This window comes from Sceloporus undulatus, chromosome 3 (assembly GCF_019175285.1).
Source record: "Sceloporus undulatus isolate JIND9_A2432 ecotype Alabama chromosome 3, SceUnd_v1.1, whole genome shotgun sequence".
Taxonomy (NCBI): Eukaryota; Metazoa; Chordata; class Lepidosauria; order Squamata; family Phrynosomatidae; genus Sceloporus; species Sceloporus undulatus.
This window is the reverse complement of record NC_056524.1, coordinates 107,076,897-107,103,187: the sequence shown is the minus strand read 5'-3', so window position 1 is coordinate 107,103,187 and position 26,291 is coordinate 107,076,897. Positions and strand designations below refer to the sequence as shown.

At 37.3% G+C, this 26,291-nt stretch overlaps 1 protein-coding gene and 1 long non-coding RNA gene across 11 annotated transcripts in view; one reads left to right on the top strand and one right to left on the bottom strand.

Moving 5' to 3' along the window:
* MCF2L (MCF.2 cell line derived transforming sequence like) overlaps window positions 1–20,280 on the top strand; it is a 142,480-nt gene extending 122,200 nt beyond the window's left edge. For 5 of the 10 annotated variants that reach the window (XM_042457226.1, XM_042457229.1, XM_042457230.1 and 2 more), the window contains 11 exons: window positions 463–684; window positions 2,770–2,862; window positions 7,213–7,291; window positions 8,009–8,075; window positions 8,940–9,055; window positions 10,450–10,524; window positions 12,496–12,576; window positions 15,034–15,152; window positions 17,160–17,272; window positions 17,739–17,842; window positions 17,977–20,280. In XM_042457226.1, the coding sequence (XP_042313160.1) occupies window positions 463–684; window positions 2,770–2,862; window positions 7,213–7,291; window positions 8,009–8,075; window positions 8,940–9,055; window positions 10,450–10,524; window positions 12,496–12,576; window positions 15,034–15,152; window positions 17,160–17,272; window positions 17,739–17,842; window positions 17,977–18,071 (1,164 nt within the window). In that variant the 3' untranslated portion in view covers window positions 18,072–20,280. The remainder of the gene's footprint in view (window positions 1–462; window positions 685–2,769; window positions 2,863–7,212; window positions 7,292–8,008; window positions 8,076–8,939; window positions 9,056–10,449; window positions 10,525–12,495; window positions 12,577–15,033; window positions 15,153–17,159; window positions 17,273–17,738; window positions 17,843–17,976) is intronic. The other 5 variants (XM_042457232.1, XM_042457228.1, XM_042457234.1 and 2 more) reach the window with 3 other exon arrangements.
* Window positions 480–20,735, bottom strand: LOC121925277. The gene is made up of 3 exons (XR_006102836.1): window positions 20,636–20,735; window positions 3,152–3,270; window positions 480–611 (listed from the first exon to the last, which is right to left on the bottom strand). It is a non-coding gene; the product is annotated as an uncharacterized LOC121925277 (long non-coding RNA).
* Window positions 20,736–26,291: the final 5,556 nt, after the last annotated feature.

Sequence of the window (26,291 nt, the reverse complement as noted above, 5' to 3'; positions counted from 1 at the left end):
TGGAATAGATGGCTATGCAGTCTTTATTTAGTCTTTACTGTATAACTGAATACCAGTCGAGAAATATTGCCCTCTTTCCTCTGTTTTCTGAAGATATGTGTTCACAAAATATGTTGGCTTGCCTTTCTCCCACTTCCATCATACCACTCTTTACAAACAGTTCCAGATTTAACTCTTTCCACCAAAAATCCCAGGCTAAAACCTCTGGAAACACTTCCTAAGTCCATCTAAGACTTGGAGGCAGAACCCTAGAGCTAAAATTTCACTGCCTTTATAAAAGAGGAACTCAAGTTTCATGCTTGTTCTTTGCTGCTTGGCTTCAAGACGGGCTTTATTTATTTATTTATTTATTTATTTATTTATTTATTTATTTCCTTTCCAGACTGAAGAAGGGACAATGAAGATGTTCTCAACTGACTGTAAACATTTCTGATGTTTATTTGTTTTTTTGTTTTTTTTAAGGGAAACATGAATGAACTCGGCAAACTTCTAATGCAAGGCTCCTTTAATGTATGGACTGATCATAAAAAAGGTCATTCAAAAGTGAAGGACCTGGCACGGTTCAAACCAATGCAAAGGCACCTCTTCCTGCATGAGAAGGCGATATTGTTCTGTAAAAAAAGAGAGGAGAATGGAGAAGGATATGAAAAAGCACCTTCATACAGTTATAAGCATTCTCTAAATGTAAGACATTTTTCAAACATGCTGGTGTATATTATATTCTGATAAATGTAAGATAAACAGAAGAGTTTGATAAACAGTATTGAATACCAATTTGATTGCAATACATCATATGTTACTTCAGTAGCTAAATGAATCCCTTCTTTTTGGCAGAACTTTCATATAGCTGTCTGAGTGTTGGTACTCAGTTTGGGATAATGAAATTCACACTATTAATTACTGTAACTGGCGTAGCTGTTTCAGTTTTCTTACCAGCCTGACTTATACTGTATTATAATTTAAAAAACAAAACAAAACCATGAACCAAAATTCAGCAAGTTAGTTCCATTCAAATAAACTGGGTTCATTTTGGTCTTCATCCTGTTGCTTGCTTTCGAGCTCAACCCAGTTATTGGCTTGCCCTGGAGCTCTGATGTTTTGCCCAGGAAGGCTGTAGAGTAACACCTGGCCTCAGCTGAACCCACATAAGGTTGCTCCCCACTCTTGCTCCTTCCAAATCATCACACACATAAACAGAGTCTGGGTCAATATTGTGGCCCTTATTTAACCCCTCTTTCTTTATCCAGTCTCATTATTCTATAGTACGTCATCAAACACAGTATGGACTTTTTTCTCATGGCACCCAGTGGCAGGACTTTGTCCCGCATGCCACTGCAGTGTTGTAATAATCCAGGTATAATCATGGGTGATCTATACTGGCGTTTAACTTTTGAAGGTTATTCTACAGCAATTGTTGCTAGTAGTATTAATATTTCCTTTTCCTATTCTACATATTGGAAGAATTTGGGTCATGTATTCCTCCTACTGAAGTTATGTTCCATGTGCTACATTAATGTGCAATTTCAACCCTCAGTTTGGTTTTTCTGAGATGTCCAGCATCTACTCTTTTGGCAAAAGACCATGAGCCAAAATATTCTGCCTAGACCCATATAAGATAAATAAATTCATGGAAGAAAGATTTATCAGTTTGGTATTATAATAATTGTAATATAGTTACTAGGCATTTTGAAAAAAAGATGCTGTCGACAGATCCAGTTTCATGTTTTTTAAAAAAGGAAATTTGTTTATAATATAGATTAGGATTGTCAGAATGAAAACTGGACATGGCTCCTATACATTTAATGGTTGTGTAGAAACAGAACTACACAGTGATAACACCTCATGTTTGTAGTGACCCAAATGTTGGTTTTACAACCGCGCAAACACTCATCTGCATGTAGTCATTTTTTGTTTATTTTATCAACTCAGAATATCCTACAAAAGTGACCAAAGAACCAACCTAGAAATGATGCTAAACATACTGTACCATTGAGTACCACAATTCATAGTTGTAGCATGAAGGGAGATTTTTGTCACAGAGATCCAGCATAGGGAGAAGCCAGTGGGAGTTTTAATAATAACAACTTATTTATATTTCCCGTCTCTCCCTGCGGATCGAGGCAGGATTCCCTCTGCCAGAGGTAATAGCCGCGTTGAATTGACAATTTTTTATTAAGGTTATACTGGTACGGGAACAGTTAAACATCTGCTTTCTTCCTGTGTTCCCAGTGAAAATTAGGAGTCTCCTTATATGATGCTAATAATTTTTTTAAAAAAACAATTTTATTCTCAATTATGTTAATGCTGTGTCTAATTTGATAGGATCTCCATAAGTCGGAAGCTGCCTCAAGGCACACCACAACAAACAACAAACACAATTAGTGCTTAAACAGCTTCTTGTTTTAACTGCTTAACCACTTACAATAAGCTCTTTTGATATGTGAGGTTTTGCGGATCAATTAAATTGAAGACAATATCAGTCAGTTACTGTGGTCTTTCTTTTCCCTAACTGCTTTCCTTGGGAAAGGGAGGACTTTTTGAAATACAATGCAACTAACCCACACAAACAAAAACCTTATTCTAGACACAGTTTACAGGCAATTTTTTTTTTCTTTGTGTGTAGCTATGATGATTGCTATATCCAGAGAAAACATTTAGGGAACCAAAACCAGCTGAGGTTTGCTTTGAGACTTGCATGTACATTTGAGATTTACTTTGCTTATAATGGATGTTACTCTAAATGTCAATTATATATGTATTGTTTTCTAGATGACTTCTGTTGGAATAACAGAGAACGTCAAAGGTGATGCTAAAAAATTTGAAATCTGGTATAATGCAAGGGAAGAAGTTTACATAATACAAGTAAGAAATTTCTTTGAAAGTGCAGTTTTATGGATTAGTAGGTGCTTATGTTTAGTGGTTTCAGCACTGGACTATGACTCTGGAGACCAGAGGATTCATTTCCCAATTCAGCCATGAAACCCACTGGGTAACTTGAGCAAGTCACACACTCTCAGTCTCAGGGCAATGGCAAACCTCCTCTAAACAAATCTTGCCAAGAAAACTCCAGTATAGGTTCACCTTGGGCTTCCCAAAAGTCTGAAACTACTTGAAGGCATACAACACACATGCACAGGTGCTTATTTCTTACCCTAGGTCCTCCTGTGAAAATACTGAGGGTCAGGGAGGGAACCTGTTGTTTGAAGAAGGGGTATTTGACCTGCCACAATCTGAGGTGCTCTTTCTTCAGTTCTCCAAGTTTCAGAGCACCTGTTTGCATAGGCAAAAGAGAGGGGGAATGCCAATAATAGGTGGTACACTAAGAGCCCAAAGACAGTGAGAGCCAATGCTGCTTATAGGTTTTATCACACAAAAATGCAAATGAATGAATTTGGTCTCTAGTCTACAGAATACTAGAACAATTGACTAAAGACCCCAAGGAAACACTGTCTAAAGGTGGGATGGATAGCATGTGACCCTGTAGATATTGTTGCATGCAAGTCCCATAATCATTCCCTATTGGCTGTACTGATTAGGGATGATAACACTTACAATACAGCAACTACATATTGCCCATTCCAGGTCTAAAGGGTGTTTGTCACTCATTCTGTTGGAGTTGTTATTTATATTTGGCTCTACTGAAAAGCCAGCTAAAAACATCATTAAAACCAAACTGAACAAATTAAATAATTAAAATAAATAGTTAATAAACATTAAAATAATTTAAAGGATTACATTGAATCAAAGTGTCTTTGGGACCTTCCTAAAAGTAATGAGAGTGGAAACTGATTGTACCTCTGAGGGGAGTCCCTTTTCCAATCTGGGAGCAACGAAAGAGAAGCTCCTTTTCCCCATGCCACCAAGCAGGCCTCTCTAGGTGAGGATGCTGTCAAATCCTAGGCTGTAGCCATACCACAGAAATAATCCAGTAATCCAGAAAGACCCAATCAAGTGGAATAAATAGCAATTATCCCTAATGGGGAGAATTGCAACAATAAAAATGATGGTGTTACCCAAGGTCTTATATTTGTTCCAGACAATGCCAATAATAATATCTAATAAAATTTTTAAAGAATGGGAAAGGGACATATCACAATTTATTTGGAGAGGATGGAAACCAAGAATTAAATTTAAGTTGATACAAGACGCAAAGGAAAGAGGCAGATTACCAAACCTGAAATTATATCATGAGGCCTGCTGCCTACTATGGATTAAGGATTGGATTATATTGGAGAATGATAAACTGTTGGATTTAGAGGCAGATGGGATGTTCTATGGCTGGCATGTGTATTTAATTTATGGAAAAGAGAAACAAAATAAGTCATTTAAAACTCACTGTATAAGAGGATCTCTAATGAAAGTCTGAAGCAAATATAGGGAAAGGGTGATTCCAAAATTAGCAGGCTGGATTTTTCCACAAGAAGCTTTCTATAGGAAAGAAATGATAAGAGAGGGAAATTGGATTAGATATAGAGATATAGTGGAAAAGGAAAGAACGGAAGTAAAAATGAAACCCAAGGAACAATTGACTAAAGAAGGTTGGAGTATTAATTGGTTCACTTATAAACAACTACAGGAAAGACTTCGGGAAGATAGTAAAATGTATGGCTTTGCACTTCCACAAGAAAGATCAGAATTAGAACTCATCTTATTGGAAAATACAGAAAAACTGATTGGAAAGATTTATAAACTACTACAAAGATGGGACATGGAAGAAGAGGTAGTGAAAAAACAGATGATTGTATGGGCTAATAATATTGGGCACTCTATTAATTTGAATCAATGGGAAAAAACCTGGAAAAACAACTTTAAGTTTACAGTCTCTCAAAATCTGAGGGAGAACTTCTACAAAATGTTTTTTCATTGGTATTTAACACCGGTCAAATTGACTAAAATGTCAAAGTCAACTAATAACAAATGTTGGAAATGCAAAAAGGAGGTGGGAACCTTCGAACATTGTTGGTGGACCTGTAAATTTGCTAAGGATTATTGGAAAGCTATTAACAACCAAATTAATATAATTTTGGGGAGAGTGATAAAACCAAATCCGGAATGTTTCCTATTAGGAATATTTGGAGAGGATGTTAAGGGGACAGATGAAAAGATTTTGTACTACATGGTTGTGTTGGCAAGGATCTGCTTTGCGCAGAAATGGAAATGTGAGCAAAACCCGACAGTTGAAGAGTGGATACATAAACTATACGAGGGAATAGAAATGGACAGATTGACACAAATAGTCAAAGAAAAGTCGAGTGATCAGACAAAAGAAGATTGGACGAAAGTTTTTAAATTTTTAGAATCCAGATGGGGTAAGATAGCAACATGTTATATGTGATAAATATTTTATCTATACATAGGTATTTAAGTTTATGTTTTGAGTGCTGTTATAGATAATGAATTTAGGTGAGGGTTAGTGGATCTACGATTAAATTCACTTTTTTTAAAGAAAGGCAATATCAGTCAAGAATGAAACAAATACTGGTGAAAGGAAGTCACTTTGTATGTTAGGTATGTGTGTAAGAGAGGGCATGGTTGACTAAGTTAGAAATGAAGACAAGAGAAGGGGAAGGGGAAGATAGTGTAGTTAAGGTTCAGAAGGAAGGAAGAAGTAAGTGAAAGAAGGTAAGAGTAGGTAGGTAGATTGACATGTAGAAGAGAAGATGAGCTGGAGAGAGAGATAAGAGGGGTTCTGGAAAGGAATAAAAGTTGTAGGTTAAAGGTTTGATATAGGGTAAGTAAGAGACTACTCTTCCTCTTGTTGTAAATAATGCGACTAACACATGGTGTATGATTAGGATGAATGTATTTTTCGTTTGTCATATATATATATATATATGGATGATGTTTTATTTTTGGTTTTTGTGTTTTTCATTAGTTCTAGTAGATGTAGGGTTATTTTGTATATAGTGTTTTCATGTACTGTTTTAATAATAAAATAATAAAAAAAGAGAAATAATCCAGTATGACACCACTTTAGCTGCCATGGCTCAGTGCTATGGAATTCTGGGATTTGTGGTTTTGTGAGCTATTTACCTTCTCCATCAAAGGGCTCTGGTGCCACAACAAACTACAAATCCCAGGATCCATAGCATTGAGCCACGACAGTTAAAGTGGTGTCAGGCTGGATTATTTCTGCAGTGGGGATGCAACCATAGTATTCAAACAAGTACATAAGACAAATGGACAGGTTCAGTTAATCAGTGTAGGTGTCTAGCTTACTGGAACAGGTGTATCCACTTGACAAAGTTGTGGCAGTTAGATACCACTTTAATTGATGGCCCCATCCTATGGAATACTGGGATTTGTAATTCTCTGGATTATCTGTTGGAGCAATCCACAGACATATGGGTAGGTTGATGCTGTGGTAGTTAAAGTGCTATCAAACTGCAATAATTGTGCAATGTGAATAGCATGTCTGGTTATAAATATAAAGCAGACAGCTAGAAATGTAAACAGTTTGGACAGAGTTTAGATAATGTTACCTAAAGCTAAAACAGAGCAGTTCTCTGCAGTCAGTTCTGCCTTTCAACACAACCTCTTGTGGAGGGGAAGGGGGAACCTGTGTTACATCTTTGTACACTGCCTAGTCAAATTGTATTGAAACACGGATAGCAGCTGCCAAGAGAGTACATACAACTGGCAGCAGCTATACATCTGCCTGACTATATCAACTTTGAGGAGCTATCACTAGCAGTACAAAGAACTAGTTTTTAGAAAAACCTATGAACCTTAATCTAATTCCCAGCTCGCAGACCCATCTAAACAATGAGAAAGTGCTAAGTCATCACTTGTGTAATATTTGCTTTTCAGTGGTTCTATTCTAGCTGGAACTTACAATTGGATTTAGGTCTAGTGTTTCGGTATATTACTTCACATGTGCAGTATACACATGGTGTCCTACTTCTAACATGAACAAAGTGTGTTGACCTTAATTAAGCACTTGTTGTCATAGAAAACTATGTAGTTGTGGTGATAATAATAATTATTATAATAATAACAGGAGCAGTAACAAGAAGCAGCCTTATTAATCTGCATTCACAACTATTCTTTCTGTTAAAAAACAGTGACAATAATAAGATTTCATTCTCTCTGCATCCCAGCCAAAACCAGTTCTCTTTTCAGGGGTCCAGGTTGTGGTTTTTGTCTCTTTCCCTTTTGGTAGCTTAATTAATAGCATGCAGTCAAATATCTAACTTTTCCTTTTTGACACAGGCCCCAACCCCTGAAGTCAAAGCTACTTGGGTAAATGCAATCAGAAAAGTATTGACCAGTCAACTACAGGCATGCCGGCGTAAGTCAATATAATAATAATAGCAAACTACCCATCAGTATGATGACTGCATGTGCTTTAAAAAAAAAACACCATGCAGCCTCTTTAGTTCTTCCTGTATGAGGACAATAAAGGTCTTCTTAGGATGCAATTCTGTCCAAACACTGGTAAAAACTGTATTTGGACAGAGTGACAAGGCTTTGCCACCATTTCAGGCAAACTTAATCATGTGATCACTTGTTAATGAATTAGCATGTATGATACATGCTATATATATTAGGCACCACCTGCTCTTTATATTCTGTGTGCTTTCAGTGTACAGTGCACTTGTCTTTACCTACATTTTCTGATATGGTTAGTGCACACCTCATGTCACTGCTGTAGATTATACGAATCCTTAAATATCTGTTTTCATGGTTTATTCCATTCTCACTTCCTCAAATTAACAATTGTAACAACACTGTCTTGCACGAGTTGTACACTGCATATTTTTTGTTGTATTGGAAAGAATGATTTTACCAAGCACAGCAGATAAGTCAAAAAGCAAGGGTTAGATTGCTATCAAATTTGTAGGCAGAACAAGGTCTCATAGTTAATATAAGAATTATGTCCATGCTCAGCTCATCATTAATGTAATTGGAAATATAGTGTGCTTGTTCCATCTGTTTGATAAAGAAATTTCAAAAATTGAACCAGAGGTTTTTAGTACAGCTATAAGAGTCTCTCTCTTTTTTACAGAAGCTAGCCAGCACAGAATTCTAGAGCATACACACAGTTTACCATTACCTGCGTCGTTTAACACAAGGTGAGTTATTATCTGTGTCACACTTACTTTATGAGACAAGAAGTCATATCATCTGATTTAAGTGTGTTCCACTTTGCACTTCTCTGTTTAATTTACTAGGCAAATATAACTTAAAAGTTTAAATTCTTTGTCTGCTTCAGGTACTTTTACAAGTGGTATATACTGTGGTATCACAACTTTTATGCACACCTATTCTTAGAAACCTTGGTTTTCTTCATGGCCATGAATGACACCTACAGAATAGTAGACTGTACTTACTTTTCTGGGTTCTCTTGTACAGTCGGCCCTCTGTTTTCCCACGGGATCCGTTCTGCCCCCTGTGCAAAAACGGAGACTCGCCAATTTTCAAGCCCCATAGGCTTGAATGGGGCATGTGCCTGAGAGTGCACATGGGGGGGACGCCACAGGGGGGCGTCCCATTGAAAATAACGGAGGTTGCCCCTCTGTGAATATTCAAGACCATGAAACTCAAGTTCATGAGAAAGGAGCAGCGACTGTATTTCTAAACAAACGATTGCTTGACACATTTACTACTACTTTTAGGGACCTTTATGTAACTTGATACACTCATATCTTACCTTTGATTTGTGTCTGCTACAAGTCCCTTTTTCCTTTCTTGGTCTGAAAATATGTACTGGCATGAAAAAATCCAGGCAAACACAATATTGTAGCATAGAATATCCCAAACAACCCCCTTATCTGGTCATCCATCCTAAATATATATGTTTATTATGTCTAAACTTTTTTCTTGTATTTTAAAACACTGGTTTCACATGTTTTGATATCATTGTAGTTCTCTTGTGAGACTAAACTGAGCCCAATGAATTGTCCCTTAATGTAGTGTTTCATTTCTTCCACTAACAGCCCATCTCGAAATGATGGAAGGAACATCAGAAAACAGGAAGAGAGAAATTCTGATTTTGTAAGTCCAGATGGTTGTGTCACCTCAGTCACATCAAAGTATCCTGAAAAAGGCAAAGGTAAATTTTGCAATAAAACTGGGTTATCGGTGGGCAACAGTTAACTGAGAGTGGGAGGAGTTAAGGTATGGAGCATAAAAGTACCGAGGTGGTAACATCTTATTTTGTGGTGTCAGCTCTGTTAAGCAATAAAATCAGCAGCGCTAGGAACCGTGAAGCTTTCCATATCCATGGATAGTCTTGCTGTTAATAGCTGCTTAGCACATCTTGAAATAACATTCACCTAAACCTTTTGCAAAAAACACAAAGATTGAGTTACAGGAACTTATTTCCCTTTATTAGTTAGTTTCCATTAACTAATTCAAGAGCCCATTAACTGTTTTCCTATTTTCAGGTGGAAAAGACTTAATTGTGTTAATTATCTAGATGAGTCTGGTGATTTGGTCAAACATCAGTCATTATCACCTGTAAAGCCCCCTGCTTTTCTGGCACAGCTTCTCGTTTATCTTGCATTTGTATGTTCTTTCCTTCTCTTCTGCTGTTCTTCCTCCTCTCTTTCTATCTCTCCTTTTTTGTAGAAGCTGTGAGGTAACTATTCCAACCTCAGGTGGCTCAGCTTTTTTCTCTAAAAAAAGAAATACTTTACACTGACAGATCAAAAAGGTGTATTTTAGAGAGCTAGATTTCCCCCCAGTACAGACAGTGGTTGCCATTGTCTATTATGAAGAGTGAATGTGAGAGAAAGAGTCTTAGAGATAAAAGTAAGCTCCTCTAAAAAAGGTGAACTGTTTAGAAAACAGTAGCATTACTTTAGAGAAATCATTTTACAAATCCTAAGAATGATTTCTTGCGCTTCATAAAAGATTAGCTTGATTTTGCTCTGAAAACAGGAACTCTTGTCTACTTCCTTTGCACCATTTTATGAGAGTGCAGCTTGAAACCATACAATTACTGGAATATGGTCTCTTTAACAACCTCATTACCTTTGAGTTCTTTCTGGAGAAGCTGCAGATGAATGCAACTACCTGATTTAAAATTTCATTTAAGGTGAGCACTAATATTCCATGCTTGCCTTGACAGAAACAGCATCTCCTACCACAAAAAGCCAAACTTTCTCAATGATCCTTCTTTTGAGACCAGGTACTGATACAGGATTTAGTCTTATTAAAGTTACATGTGAGCACATAAAATATCAAAAATGCAAATTAATTATAACTTACTTTAAAAATACATTATGCCTTTTTACATTTTGTTTCTATTTCTTGATTACTTAAATTTGGGGCTTGCTTTTCTTTTAGGAAGAGAATCCTATTTAACAGGTGACATTTCAAAACTCATTTCTGTTTTCCAATATAAACTCAAAGATAATATGCATGCAACCCATCTATTCTTCTTTGTCCAGTTCGTCAACCTCTTTCTCTCTATGTCTTTTTTGTGTATTTATTCTACTGCAGCTTCTCCCATCAGCCCAGACAAAAATACTAAACGACATGAAGTAAAGAGTGATCCAACTCCATTGGGTTTGAGAGGTAGAGTGGAATCAATTTTTTCATATTTATACTATAGGTTCCCAGTGTAATATATACATCGTTTTGGCTACACTGCCAATTCTTTGTTTTGAATTATTCCCACTTCCCATTGTGTGGAAGTTATGCTCAAGTGCCTGAAAATCCCCCATGAATTATGAAATCAAGGACATTTTTTTTCCCTTTTGCTTACTTTTCTTGTTGTTGCTCTCACACAGAACTGTTGGAAAAAAGCCTCTGCATTTAGTCTACGTAGAAAGCTTTGATTCAGGAAAGCTTTCCATGCCATTTCCAAGAATCTCCAGAAAATAGCATGAGGGCTCCTAGTACAAGAGTAAATCTTGATGTTGTAGACAAAATCCATGGGAAAGTAGCATCAAAATGACTTTATCTAGCTTTCTTCCATGTGCCAGTAGTCACTAAGTGCCAGTAGCTTCATTACGTACTACCAATATGGGTAAGATCTTCATCAGCAATCCGTTACTACATGGATTTTTTGTTTCAGCTACAATTGCTGGTATAGGTGATCCATGATGGAATTGATTTGTTGAATAGGATAAGCATATCCACAGTTTATTCAAAGTTGGTGAACCTGGGCTCTTCCCGGTTCCTTTGTGGACTCATAACAATTTATCATAACTTGGTTGGCTAGATTTTTCTTCAAAATAGACTTCTGGTTCATCTTGAAACTTCTACAGTATATTGTTTAATAATTGGTGATTATGTAATTGGTTGTTTGAATTTGTAGCCCCATAACTTTGTATACAGATGGAATTTTAATGTTTTTTTCCTGTTACAATATATTATTATTATTATTATTGTTGTTGTTGTTGTTGTTGTTGTTGTATTTCAATTTCTGAGATCAGATTTTTCTCAATCCAACACATGTATGAAGCATCATTAGTGCAATTTAAATCCCACTCTCTCTTCTTTTTCATTATGTATTAATCCTATACATTCGCTTTTCATCTCTGTCTGTCCATCCATCCATCCTCATCTTAGATTCTGCTCAACACCACGCAACAATAGGATTCCTAGTAGAGATATATATCCTCAACTGTATCGACCTTACATGAAAGGACAAATGATTGCTGTAATTTTCTTCCCACTGCAAGAGAAAACAGCTATTTCTACATAGTATTTCCCTCTATTTGACACAGTGTTCTGAAATATTCTGTTGGATTTTCTGCACAGCAAAACACATGGATTTTTTGTTTGTTTGTTTAAAAAAATTTGCACAGAAAATATGTTTCCTACACTGGAACCACATTTTCTGTACAGAAAGCATGGATTTTGCCAAACCATTTTTTGACAAGCAGAAAAATCCTACATAACATTCAGAATGATAGAATAGTAGGAAATCTCTGGAATCTCTGCACCCATCCTGAAACCATACAGACAGGCACAATCAAACCTAGGTTTGCCTTGGGCAGGGATGAGACTGTTGGAGGTCTGTGGAGGATTTTCGTGTTTCAGATATGGAAATTTTTCTGTAGCTGCACCTGACGGATAGCAGCATGATTGACAAGAGACCTATATAAATATGGACCTTAATCAGAGTTTAGGCAGCAATATGCCAACCAGAACTTGGAAAGGTGACCTTTTGGATTGCAACTCCCAAAATCCTGTCTAGCAGAGGCACTAGCCATGCTGGCTGGAGGCAGAGTTCTGTTGTTTTAAAAATTAACTTTTCCATGCTCTGAGCTGCAAGCAAACACATATGAGAAATGAGATTCAGGAAAATGAGATGAGGTTAGCATATAAGACAAAAGTGGTAGCAAACATTACTTCACAAGGGAAAAAGGAGAGCAACACAATCTTTTCCATTGACAGACAGTTGAAATAATTTGGTTATTTCTTTGTAATGGTGATCAAACTAAATCAAGCTTCCCTTTTCTAGCTTGATATGAAGGTAGCATCACAGCTCCAGTGTAATGCACTTGGAATACTTATTATTATTCAGTTCTTTCACAGATGCAAGTTCTGTGTTAACATGGAACAGGGCCAAGTGGGTCAGCACTTCTTATCTTTTACTAGCTGCTCAGCGCAGGCAAGGTAATGTATCTCTCCTGGGCTATATGAGCTTCTTGTGCATGGCGTGCTGTGACGTTTGGCTGCTTGACAGCTTGCATTGGCTTTGGTATCTAGTAGCTTCACAGCTAACAGGCAACTTCAGTAGCCTTTCAGAACTGCCAAAAAACACCAAATGGAAGACTGTTCCATTTTAATTATGGAATAGCAGAGTTGATCAGAGTTGTGGCCTTCCAGACACTGTTATGCTACAGCTAGCACCAGTTCTAGCCAGTGTACCCAATGGTAAGGGATAGTGAAAGTTGTAATCCAACGGCATCAGGAGACCTACAAGTTTCTGATGCCTGATTTATAGCTACAAATGAGGTTATTACTTTTATTTGCTATTGATTTTCTGTTGGACCTGCTATACGAGCTCCCATTTCAAATGTATCGTGTCTTTCATGTGTTTGCCCATTTGTGTACAAACCTTCCTCCTCCATGCCAGGATATCTGGCATGTTCTCTCTTTTATATTCTCCAAACCTCACATCTTGTGAAGTAGGGACCCAAACAGACAGGCCAAAATAAAGCTGTTTTGGGTTACTTTGAAGGTATGCTGTTTAAATGACACATGCATCTTAAGAGGCCAGAAGCTGCACCAAAGCTGCACTCCAGTCCTTAGGACTGGAGCATGGCTTTGGCACAACTTCCAGCCTCTTAGGACACATGCATCATTTAAACAGCATATCTCCAAAGTGACCCGAAGCAGCTTTATTTTGGCCTGTCTGTTCAGGCCCTAAGTTACAGTGAGAGCTAAATTCAATATGAAGTGTAACCAGAGTTACCAACATCTTAGCCTGACCCAAAAACCAGCTAGGGTGGCACGTGGAACTAAATAGGCACAGGTGGGCTTATTTATGCCTTTCCTTTTCTTAACGATTCTCTTCAGACTGACCCCAATAGCTAATAAGTACAGAGAGTAAAACACAGAGAAGCTGTATTGTGTCTGCATGTTTTCCACTTAAGGGCATCTCTAATCAAATACAAATACAGTCAGCCCTTCTTATATACGGATTCAAGCATACACGGTTTGAAAATGTTAAAAAAATATATAAATTTCAAGTATCAAACCTTGATTTTCCATTTTTAAAAGGGACACCATTTTGCTATGTCATTATATTTAATGGGACTTGAGCATACACGGATTTTGTTATACACGGAGGATCTTGGAACCAAACCCCAGTGTATAACAAGGGTCCACTGTATCTTTTTGTATTAACCTGTGCTGTTACCCTCCTAGATCCTCTAAACCTATTTATTTTCTCCGATAGAAATCAATGCTAGTTCTTAATAATCAAACCATCTCTTGCTACAATCTACTGCTATAGATTTAGTTTCTTTGGCCTGAAAAATATATGACAGAACAATAGGTAAAAGAAACAGTAATACTTGGTGGGTGTTCTGAGGTGTAAAAGTAATGAAAAGGTAAAAATCTGTTGTGTGGATTTTATTTGGATAGGTTTATGCTACAGGTGAGAGATTTACAAATAAGTATATCAGATTATAGCAATAAACTGATTGAGTAAAAAAATGTCTACCATTGCCAATGTTTGCATGATTTGTTGCATCCATTGCTGTATCTCCTTGTGATGTATGGTACTAGAAGCATCTGTTAATGGGTTGGGGTTTTTCGCCACAAAACAGCTGATTGGGAGGCTAAAAAAGGAACTGGAATACAATTAAGTTCAAAATTATCTAGCTCTGAAATTGATTGCAAAGACATTTTTTCCTTTATTTCATCTTTTAGATTGTTTGTTACACGCCCCTAAATTTTAAGCTCAATTTATCCACAGGGCATATTAAAATCCATAATTTTGGCCCCAAAACATGTCCTGGATTTATACGTCAGGTTGACTTATAGTCAAGTATATATGGTATATGTACAAATATATAAATAAACACACACAAGTGTTGTGTCTTGCTGAAGAAAAGCACATGTCAAGACTAGGACATAGGAACAAGCAGAACAATTGTAAACTATAAGAGTTAAAAATTATCTGGCCCTTTGTTGTGACATGCAAACATTATACAAGTCCTGTTCATGAGAATATATGTGGTGCCAAATTCTGTCACATTTAAAAAGATATATGTGTTAATTAAAAAGCATACCAGATGGAAACATAGTTGTGTTGATAATGATGGGGATTATGATGATTACGGTACATCCACCAAGAATATTAGTCACAATGCAAAGCCTTCCTATCTTCTACAACAGAGTTAGCTCAGGGATTTTTTCTTCTTTTTTTCCTGAACTGTTCTAAATGGACCTTGAACTTTATGTACAAGTTGCTCCATTTCAATGTCTAAAGATTCTGATCAATAATACTAATAATGTATAGGCATGTTTGAATACTCACAAAGCTTCATAGATATTGTCCCAGTAATACCTTTAGGGCTTGATTTATAGGTTTTAATAACAGTTGATTATTGGTTTATTAAGGGTGGTCAAAGGCATCTCAGTCTGTTGATGCTTCTGAAGAAAATGATGGTTGGTCTAGTGCAGAGGATCCATTCAATTCCTCAGATGCAGAAGAAGAAGGAAAAGGGGAGAAGAAGCTGGTAATCAAAATACTTTTCATGTTTACTGGAGAGAGGGGAATTAAATGGATTCATGTATTTCTAGTTACCCAATTCCTAGCTACTTTTTGGGTCAGGACTATGGAGTGTCTATCTTCTTTTATATCTGTTTTCTCACTACAGTATATAGATCATTATATATGTATGTATATACAGTTGGCTCTCCTTATTCATGGATTCAAGCATCCACGGTTTGAAAATAATAGAAAAATATTTTTAAAATATTTAAATTCTAAAAAGTCAATTTTGATTTTGCCATTTATATAAGGGACTACATTTCACTATCCCTTGTATTTAACAAGACTTAAGCATCCACGAATTTTGGTATCCACAGAAGGTCCTGGAACCAAACCCACATGGATACCAAGGGCCTGCTGTAATAGTTTTGCAGCAACTACTCTCTGATGTAGATGTAACATGAAGTGATAACTTTCAAGGAATATTATGAATATAGTGATGTTTCTCTACTGTGCTCCACAAACATTCTTTCTTTCATTCACATATTCACACTAGAAACAGATAGATAGACGGAGACAGAGAGACAGACATAGCGACACTAGCAAATGGCCTGTTGCAATGATGGAAGGATATATGTCAGATGATGATACACTGCTGAGATGCCTGTTTAAAGTATGTGCAGTCTATCTACACTGTACTTTCAGCTGAAGCCGGTCCTTCTCTTCATTCAGTGCCTTGTTCCCCCAGCTATGGAAATGGGTATATAAGTGCATGTACACACACACAAAGCAGTGGAGGCCCTCCTAATATTTTCATAATTGCCATTCTTACCCTGCCACAATGGCAACTAAATTGTACTGTTGTTCTGGATGTTGTTGGGTGGTTTTGTGGGGTTTTTTTTTTTTTCCAAAATTCCAAAATATGTCTACAAGCCTCCCAAAAGCTGGTAGAAGGCCCTGTGTTGCAGGCATGGCAGCTTTGGGAAATGACTTTTATACAATGTTTTTTTACAGGGCCCGTCTAGCACTCCACCCATATGGGAACTTCCACATCTCATATGTGAGGTGCATGATGATAAATCCCTATGTACTTGGAATTTGTCATTTCATAAGTAAGAATGCACACCCCTGTGCACATGAGGCTCTCAGATAGGGACCATATCTCTGTTATATGAGTCTGCCCAAATTGTAAGGTCTTTTTGGAAAAACTTTCTCTTAAGTCCCACCACCATCATATGGATGTTTGTTATAGACATCTGAATGGACCTTGTTGGTGGCTGTTTTCGGGCTGTGGAACTCCCCCCCCCCCACTCCCTCAGGAAGCTAAACTAGCCCATTCCATGCTCTCTTTTCACTAGCAGACAAAAACCTTTTTATTTAGATGGACTTTTGGCAATTAATTGACTGTTGCAGAATAGTCTTTCAAATGGGATGCTGTACTTTTATTCTCATCTTTCTGTTTTAAAAACTTTTTAATTGTTTTAGGGTCTATGCTGCACTGCAGAAATAATGCAGTTTGAAACTACTTTAACTGCTATGCCTCAGTGCTATGAAATTCTGAGATCAGTACTTTGCTTTGGCAGCAGAGCTCTTGACAAATGAGGCTAAATATGTTACAAAACTGCACATCCCAAAATTCTATAGCAGTGAGCCATGGCAGTTAAAGTGCTATCAAACTGCATGATTACTGCCATTCTGCGTAGACCTAAGTTAGTGCATTTTTAATGATAGCTTATTTAATAATGTTATTAACTCTTATTATGTCGCTTAATTTTTTTAAAGCTGTATATTGTGTATTATAAGCCACCATGGGTTCCATATTGGAAGAAAGGTACAATATAAATAAAATAAATAAATTCTGGCTGTTAAACATGTAATCAAGGATGTTCACTAAGCTGCACTTTAAAAATCAGAAGCAAATGTGTTTTTTTCTTCCTGATGTTGAAACCTACCATCAGCATTTTGATTGAAGTTACTGGCAATGCAATAGTTTCTTATTAAATCTGCTGTCATTTCTCCTCTGTGTATTTAGATTCCTGGTAAATATACTGCTGTGGCCAATTATGACAAAGGAGACTCTGAAGACTTGGTGCTGAAAAGTGGAGACTTGGTTCAGCTGATCCATGAAGGAGAAGATGGGCTTTGGTATGAAGAACTATATTTGAAGGCAGGACCCCATTCAAACCACTTTGACCCTGTACATATGTAATGATCCAAATGACCAACTCTAACAGGGCTGAGGAATGTATAGCCCTCTCTTGGTTGCTGTGATTCCCATCAGTGATAGCCACCACGGCTGGTGAAGAATGATGGGTATGGCAATATCTATACGATTACAAATCCCAGCATTCCTCATTGTTGGCTGTGCTACAGCCACTAGAATTGTAGTCCAACAATATTTGGTAGGCTGCTTGATTTCCTCACATCCATTGGGAAATGTATGGAGGGAATTACAAGACAAAGGAAACTATAACCAATGTTAGAGATTTGCAATGTTGCTTATGCGCCAAAATAAAGGTCTTGATCTCTTTGAAAGGGGGGGCTATAGTTCTAGTGTTAATATTTACAATTTTTCACAATGTTTGAAAGCCATGAAAATATATTTTCCTAGGTATATAAAGAATTTGAGCACAAGCAGGGAAGGATGGGTCCCAGTCAACAGTCTCTTGGCATTGCTTGGCAACTCAAAATCTGCTCTTTCTCTGAACAGCTCAGGTGAGATTTTTATTACAGATACAGTACTTTAGCTTAGCTTAATTTATCAAAGAGTTCATTCTGTGAAGTTATGTGTAGTCCAAAACCTATTAATAAAACAAAACTCTCTGTAAATTTGTGTGCTCTCCATACAGAGTCAGTGGCTGGTTCAAGTACTCTGAGCTCATCATCAAGCTACAGTGAAAGCTGCACTGTTAGTAGCACCAGTGTCTCGGATGTTAAAGGCTGACTGAAAAGAGTAGTCACGTCTCCTGTGAAGCTTTCCAACTTCAAATATAAAAACTGAATATTAGATCAAATAGAGAAGCACCATGCTTGTTGGTCTTTTCAGTGTCTCTCCACCGACCAAGTTTAAGTGGTCATTTACAAGGATTTCTTAAAGGGATTAAATGATAATGTAAAATGATAATTGGAAGCATGGAATAGTAGGGCAGCGTGTTGGAAAAGAGAAGTCTTCTTGAAGTTGCATGTCAGACATTTGCCACTTTTCTAGAACACAGTGAGCTCTACCATGAAGTGGAAGAATGTTATGAAGAAATCGAGTCATGTTAATTGGTGTAAATTTGTACAGATAAAACAACAAATATGAAGTTAATGTAGAATGTGATAAACTTGATCTTTACATATCACTGTACATGAAAGCCTCCTAAGTCAATGTGTGATGTATAGAAAAGTAATGTTTATAGCAGGGTAGGAATCATCTGGCCTCCACATGTTTGGACATCAGCTCTCCATCAAGCCTATCCAGCAGAGTCTTTTGTGAGAAATCATGGGAATTGCAATTCAACTGTACTTGGGGGGGGGGGTCTCATTATTTCCACTGCATCTTCCAGAATCAGGGGATTCCATTTCTGACTTTTTTTAACCACTGTGCTTTATACCCATAAATGCTATGTCACAAAAGAAATGAACAGTTCCACTGCAACAGACACAATTGTTTTTGTGTTTTGTTTTGTTTTTTACAGTATGTGACAATGGCTATTTGGATGTATTTTTTACCACACAGCCAAATCCTACACCAAGGATGACTATAGAATGCTGGCAACTTGAAAAAGCAACATCTGTTTCTTAAAATTACTGAGTAGAAGCACTGACACATATTTTATAGTGCTTATATTGTTATTCAACGTTATATAATATCATGCAGTTGCCCTTAGCACTTACAGTTAGAAAATAGCCACAAGGTATTAAATGAAGCATTCCTAAGTCTCTTGAGATGGAAATCTCACCGCTGTTTAAAGGTTATTGTGAAAGTAAGAACACCATTTGAGAAAGTGAACATCAACAACTATAGATTTTTTTTAAAAAAAAACAACAAGAAAAATAGTGTTTTATATCCTTTATGTGAAAGAGAGAAATGTTGTATGACCAGTCTCCTCTAACATATGATTTGCACATCTTCATTTCCAAATACAAGCTGTATGTATTTTCTTATATAAACCAACCTGAATTCTTACATATTTCCAAATTAATTTATATCATTTATACCTCATTCATGTATTATATAATGAAGAATCGTGTTGAAGGGATTTTTAACTGTCAGCACTTATTAAAACTAGGAGGCTAGAATAGAGCAAGATATAATTAATTTGATTTGGCTTCCAGATGTATAAACAGTGTCTCATCATATTATTCTAAATGCCAGAAATATATTCTGGCTCACAGTTACAATCAAGCTGTGTCTGACTCTGGTCAGTACAACAATTTATGTCTACCTATATATGTTTATATGTGTGTTGTATTTACTAATGTAAAATATATATATATACTCTTCAGGCTGCTAAAGCTGCCTCTGTGTATGTACTTAGGTTTCTTCAAAAGGCAGCACTGTGAATGATGTCTTAAGATTTTATTTTATACCATTTCCAGTGCAAAAGATGCACCTCTTCAAATCATCTTGCATAAATATTACTCTGCCAGCCAAGGCACTGTCTTTCCCATCATGGTATTAAAATAGCAATAATCTTTGTAACTTATTTTGTAAATATGAACGCTAGAAAAAATAATGATATTCATACTCAAAAAATTGACCTAGATTGAAGGAATGCACACACAAGGATTCATAATTCTCTCTGTGATCACCCCAACCCCCTGCTGCCCATGGTGCCATTTTGGGTGTCTGAAAAGCAGTGAATGGCTTTTTTATATATATAATGTAGAATGAATAAAGTGATTTACTGCTTCTCTGGTTCATTTGAAGGAACTACTTTGGGAACCAAAAGCTATAAAGTCCCTTCTGTTTTCACTTTGTCCCTGATAGCATCTTCCTGAATTTCGCACGTGGTTGTACATATATCATTGCACTTTAATACAGCCCACACATTTCACTTTTCTATTGTTGTTGTAAATAACTTCTTCAGAATCCAGTGTCTTTGATGTTTGTAAAAAAAGTCTAAATAAATTTCAGCAATTCTTGCTGAGTGGTCTCAATATAGCAATACAGTACTGTGTGTTACATTTGATCATTTCATGGTGTCAGAACTAGTTTTTATTTATTTCTATCCTGCCTTTTCCTAAGCTTGAGATTCAAGATTGCTTACAACTGATAAACCAAGCATAGTTAAAATTTACAGCATATAAAAATTAAAAAGCAATGAAACCATCATAAAATTAAAATCAGTTAAAAATATAAATCATTAAAAAACAACACAACAACAAATCAGAGTCCAGCACATTATGCAAAGCCTGTCTCCTCTTTTAAAAAATCACTTCTCAAGAACCTTCTCAAATACAGTTTTACCTGCTTGCAGGAAGAGACTAAGGAGGCTCCTCTGGGAAAGAATATGCACTTACCAGTCTAAGCCTTCATAGCAGCATCCTGAAGCCGGAAAATATTTTGTGTGCTACATGCTTAGATAATCACTAAAATCCTGACTTACATTTTCAGTTTGGGGGCAGCACTAAGTTTGAAAGTGAGAACACAACATGCTTAATAACTATAATATTGTTGCAAAATGAAATCTGTTCATTAATCATCTTGGTTGATTCAAGTTTGTTTGTTTGTTTGTTTGTTTTTCAACTTACATCCCACTTCTCTTCTGCCAGGGGACTTAAGGCAGCCAGTGATAGTTGGGGCAGGACTCTATATTTTTGTTGTCCTGTACTTTCAAGTCAACACAATCTTTCAGCAATCCTAAAGTTTTCTTGACAAGACCTTGCTTATGGCCAGGTTGCCATTGCCTTTCCCTAAGGCTGAAAGATTATGACTTACCCAAGGTCAACCAATAGGTTACCTGGCTGAGTGGGGATTAAAACTTCCAGACTCTTAGTCACACATCCTAACCACTACACCATGCTGGCTCTCTGTAGATTTCACAGAGTAGATAAAGGTACTTTGACTCTTCTTCATTAGCTTGGCAGTTTATACATTTATGGGAGGGCATTTTGCTATATTCCCCCTCACCAAGCCATTTTTAGGCATCAAGGGGTTACTGACCATTTGCTTATACCTACCTTCCTTTCATTTATCCACATGGCCTGATCCACTGACTCTCACCTGAATACATGAATTAACTGCCTCCACTGAAGATTCTGTGTGTGAGGTGACACAAATGTGCTCTTTTTAGCTTGATTATTATTATTATTTATATAGTGCTGTAGATTTGCACAGTGCTGTACATACAAACAATAAATAGATAAGAGTAAACCTGTCTGTGGTGTACAATCTAAGAAATAATAGGATAATACATATAAAATACATAGCAATACAGGAAATGATCTCTTATGACTATTGCATACATGAGTGTTCTTCAGATTCTGCGGACAAAATCAGGTGAGAGCGATGCATATATGAACTTGACTTGCTTGAAAAAGTTTATTTTTGAACTTCAGCTTGCAGGAGCCAAGAGAAAGCATGGCCACTGACTGGGGGACTCGTAAGAACTCTAGTTCGAAAAGACAGGCTTTTCAAGCTCTGCTGTGTCTCATAGCTTTTAGAGAATCTTGCAGACATCTCACAGAAATCTGGAAACAGCGAAACTGTGGAGGGAAAGGATAGGATTTTGCATACATGTGTGTGTTTTGAGAAAGAATTTTCAAAAGAGTTCTGAGGCAATCTTTATTGGTAGTGATGGAATAGTCTGTTGCAGGCATAAGGCAGATGGATTTTGGCTTTACTGTTCACCCAGATCAATATAGGTAACAATTTCTGAAAGAAATGGCTGTAAATAACATAGGAATGTCAAAGTGCACACACGCACATCCTCTCAAACTGGTTAGTAAATGCTACTCAAATGAATTTCATACAGACCCACAACCAAATAAATAGAGCACAACTAATATCTCTAGCAAAGAGCCTGAGGTTAGTCTCACTCAGCTGTCTCTTACAAGGGCACTCAGCTTACATAAACCATTTCCTCTGTATTGCAGCTCTTACGTAGCATGTATGCTTTGGACATCAAAAGAATGTAACCTGTTTTGAGATCATTTGTTCTACACTTTAGGCTTGTCAGTCTGAATGTTTAAGAGGAAATTCAAGGTTGCAAATCTATGTGTTCTTACTTCAAGCATTTCCCCAGGTTACACAAGGTTACCATCAAAGGCCCCATTTCTGCCAATAACACTTGCATCAGGGCCACACTAGGTGTCAAGTGAGACCTCCTAGTCATAGGGTGCCTATGTTTGTTATTCATGGTGAAGCAGAGATATAAATGGGGAAAATGTGATAATCACACCCCAAATGGGAAGTTTGCCTTCTCCAAATTTCTAGTATTGCAGAGAGTGAGACACTGAAAATCATTGACAACTACAACTCTTCTCTTTATTGCTTTTGCATTCCCTTCATAATCTTGCCTATTCCTTTTCTTTCAAAGACTAAACTGTTGCTAAATGCTCAGCTGAACTTTCAAGTTACCGTAATGCCAGAATTTTTCTGAGTGAAGGAAAATTTCAGGAGAGGGCACAATTCTTGGAAGTGCTAAAGCGCTCATTTAGCCTCCCTGTAGCTACATTCCTATGGTGGGGGAGAGGTTAGGCTTGGATTTGAAACCATAGAGCTACAGAAAGGTAATACCCTCCTCTCCTGTGTTGCCTTCTAAATTAAAATATCACAGAGCTGCTATTTGGGAGAAAACTTACACATGATAAAGTGCTTGCATATTTTCCCCAGGAGCCAACATGGTGTAGGGTTTGAGCATTGAACTACTACTCTGAAGACCAGGCTTCAAATCCCTGCTTTGCCATAGGAACCTGCTAGGTGACCTTGTATAAGTCACACTCTCTCAGCTTCAGAGAAAGGCAAAGGCAAGCCCCCTTTTAATAAATCTTGCCAAGAAAACCCTGTGATAGCGTCACCTTAGGGTCACCTTAACTTGGAAGTTACAGGTACTTGAATGCACACAACAACAATATTTCTCCCACCTATTACCAAATAACAGGGAGGAATTTACTTGGAGAAAATGCCACAGGGAAGTGGATGACAAGCACACAGCAGCACTTTGATCCCAATTGCATTCAGGCCCTCTGTTATGTAATGTTACTACAATATAAACTGTATGTGATGGAAATTAGATGTATCTGTTATTTTCATGGGATCTCAAGTGAAGCATAAACAGTGGACGCATTACAACTTCAGTAACTTTTCTCAGTTATTTTAATCAGCCATAGATTATCATGGAACAGAATCTGGCCCCAATAGGACCTTCTAGTGTTCCTAGGATGTCCATGCCTATGATACTGTCATTGGTGACTTCCATTCCAAGTGACTGAAATACTTCTAAGCTTAGATATTGGTAGTAAGAGGTTTAAGCAAAAACATACCAACATTTGGGATTCCATCCTTTTGCGTTGGGCTCTGTCCACCCATGCAATGTGTCTCACAATAACATCTCTAAAATTGAATTAGACAAGTTCTTTTGTTAGCTGTATTAGTCCATTTAGTAGCAAGAACATCAGTCTTAAACATTGGTAAATTTATTGAAGTATGCATTTCTAGAGTTGAGTTCACCTTAACAGATATTTTTATTTTTATGATAAACTTTGGCAACATAGTCTCTTCCAAGTGCCGTCTGATGCAACATCCTGTTTTCTGGTACTTCATGCCCAGAAAAGGAATTTGAGATAAAGAAGGGTCAGTATGTACAACTCACCTAGGAAATTCCAAGAAATGGTGAAACTGTTCTTTGATTTATGTCTGAATATTGCTGTTGCAGAGGACTGAATAATTCTAAGGTGCAATCAGGAATTCCATAACATCAGTCAACCAATAACATCAGTGTATAAATCTTACAAGTGTTGTGGTAGATTTTTTTAATTTGTCACTTCAATTGTGAAGATGAAGAATACCATTCAGAGAGGCCTCTACCAAGGAAGTCTGCTAGACCAGATATAATTATCTACAAATTATATTGCACATTTTTAGTGAAAAACAGTGTGAACTTTGTGGACATATTTAGTGTCCCCTCTTTCATTTTAGGCATCAGAAAAATAATGTAGGTTAAGATAAAGGAGGTGTTTATCTTTACATGAGGATTGAAACTAACAGGAAAGTCTGATTAAGAATCAAGGTGGTTAGTATTTGTGTTACTGACATAATGTTAACCCTTTGACTAGTTATACAAAGTTATAGTACTTTCATACCACTTTGACTGCCATGGCTGCATCTTTCAGAATCCTGGGATTTATCATTTGGTGAGCTATTCAAGTTCTTTGGCAAATAATTCTAAGTACCTCATGGAACTACAGCCCCCAGCATTCGATAGGATGGATCCATAGTAATTAAAGTGGTAAACAAAAGTGCTATGGAGTTTCCCTTATCCAAAATGCTTGGGACCAGAAGTGTCTTGGATTTTGGATTTTTTTGGATTTTGGAATATTTGCGTATATGACTCCCTCTTAATCAATCTTGCCAAGATGCCTTAGATCACCATAAGTCAGATATTACTTTAGGGAACACCACCACCATCCTAAAGGCTGAATTCTCTTTGGACTTCTCTTTCTGGAACTGTTCCTGTGGGTATATAGTACACAGCCACCTCCTTTCCCTCACATTCCATCATGGGTGCTGTGTCACTCTTGTCGTGCTCATTTTCTCTCTCTGCTGCAAACACATTTCCCCTGTATTTTTTCTTTCTCTCTTTGTATCTTGGTTACTCACACACACTGGAAAAGGGAGGCTTAACTTCCCCAAGTCTAGATGAAAATCACCCAACAGTGACTAATATTTTCCCAAAGCATAGTATCTTGTAGGAAGAAGGTTTCTGAAACTGCAGATCCAGCAGCAGCTGTAATTTCAAAGAAACTCAGTTTCAAAGAACATTTCTGTCACCAAAAGCTTACACTAGAACCCCTTTCATTCAGTCTCAAAGATCCCTTTGTATGCTGATGTTCCAGACTAACATGGTTATGTTTCTGATTTCCAGGCTCCAGGACAGATCTGATGGGACCCTCTCTTTTTCATGGGAGCAAAGTGACAAAGGATAAGACCAGGCTTTGCAAATGCCTCTCTTTTCTGTGTCTTTAGTTGACCCTGTAGTCTAAACAGTGCTGTAAGTCAGTAAGTCATTGGAGCCCTATTGCAGAGGATTCTAAATGTCCTGCCCTACACAACCAAGCCTGGCTAAAGTTTCCTTTAGAACAGTTCTCAGAAATGGCGCCCTCTGGAATGGAACGGGGACGCAATTGGAACACCCGGCGGCAAAGGCAGCGTTCCAGCATGTGATAAAAAGGGGTTCTTGGCCCTATCCCATTCCATGTGCACCCACGCACGTGCACGTTTTAAAACGCACTGGGCCCATTTCAGGGCCAGTGCGATAAACTCTATAGTCTTCTTACAGTCTTCTGCCAATAAGGGGAATGTGTTTGACAGAAAGATTGCATCTCAGTAGCTGCGCCTCACGTTCTCATCTCCTTCCATCAGGAGGTCTCATTAGGCTCTCTGCCTTATTGTCTTTATACTATCAAGAGAAGGATTAGTCCAGTTAATCTACACTCGTATCTCCACATTTGCAGATTTCACTTTTGCGGATTTTATTAATATGTTTTCTCTAGGAATATCTAGGTCCTCCAGCACAATTCTATGCTCAACTTTAACCAAAAGTCGCACTGAAGCAACTAGAGATTCCTACAGAGAACACTCCACTACACATTTGTACTGACCAGTGCAATTCTATGGTCAGTGTCTGGCAGATGTTGATCACAGAGTTGCACTGGAGGACCTAGAGACTCTCAGGTACAAACATAGTGTTTTTGTTATTTGTCCTGTGCCCTTAACTGCAGTGAAGGTGGAGTGAAAAGTGTATTTCTTCACAACTTTAGATGTTTATTGGTTACTGTCAGGTGTTATGATTTTTATCATTCTGCTTTTGACTGTTTTTACTGTATCTGATCTTCCACTCAGTATCTTACAGTGATTTGAACCCTGTTCTCTCTCTCTTAAGTCAAATACTGTCTGCTTTACCAGTGGTCAGGCTGGCTGGGGATTATGGGTGTTGTAATCCAAAAAGCTAACATC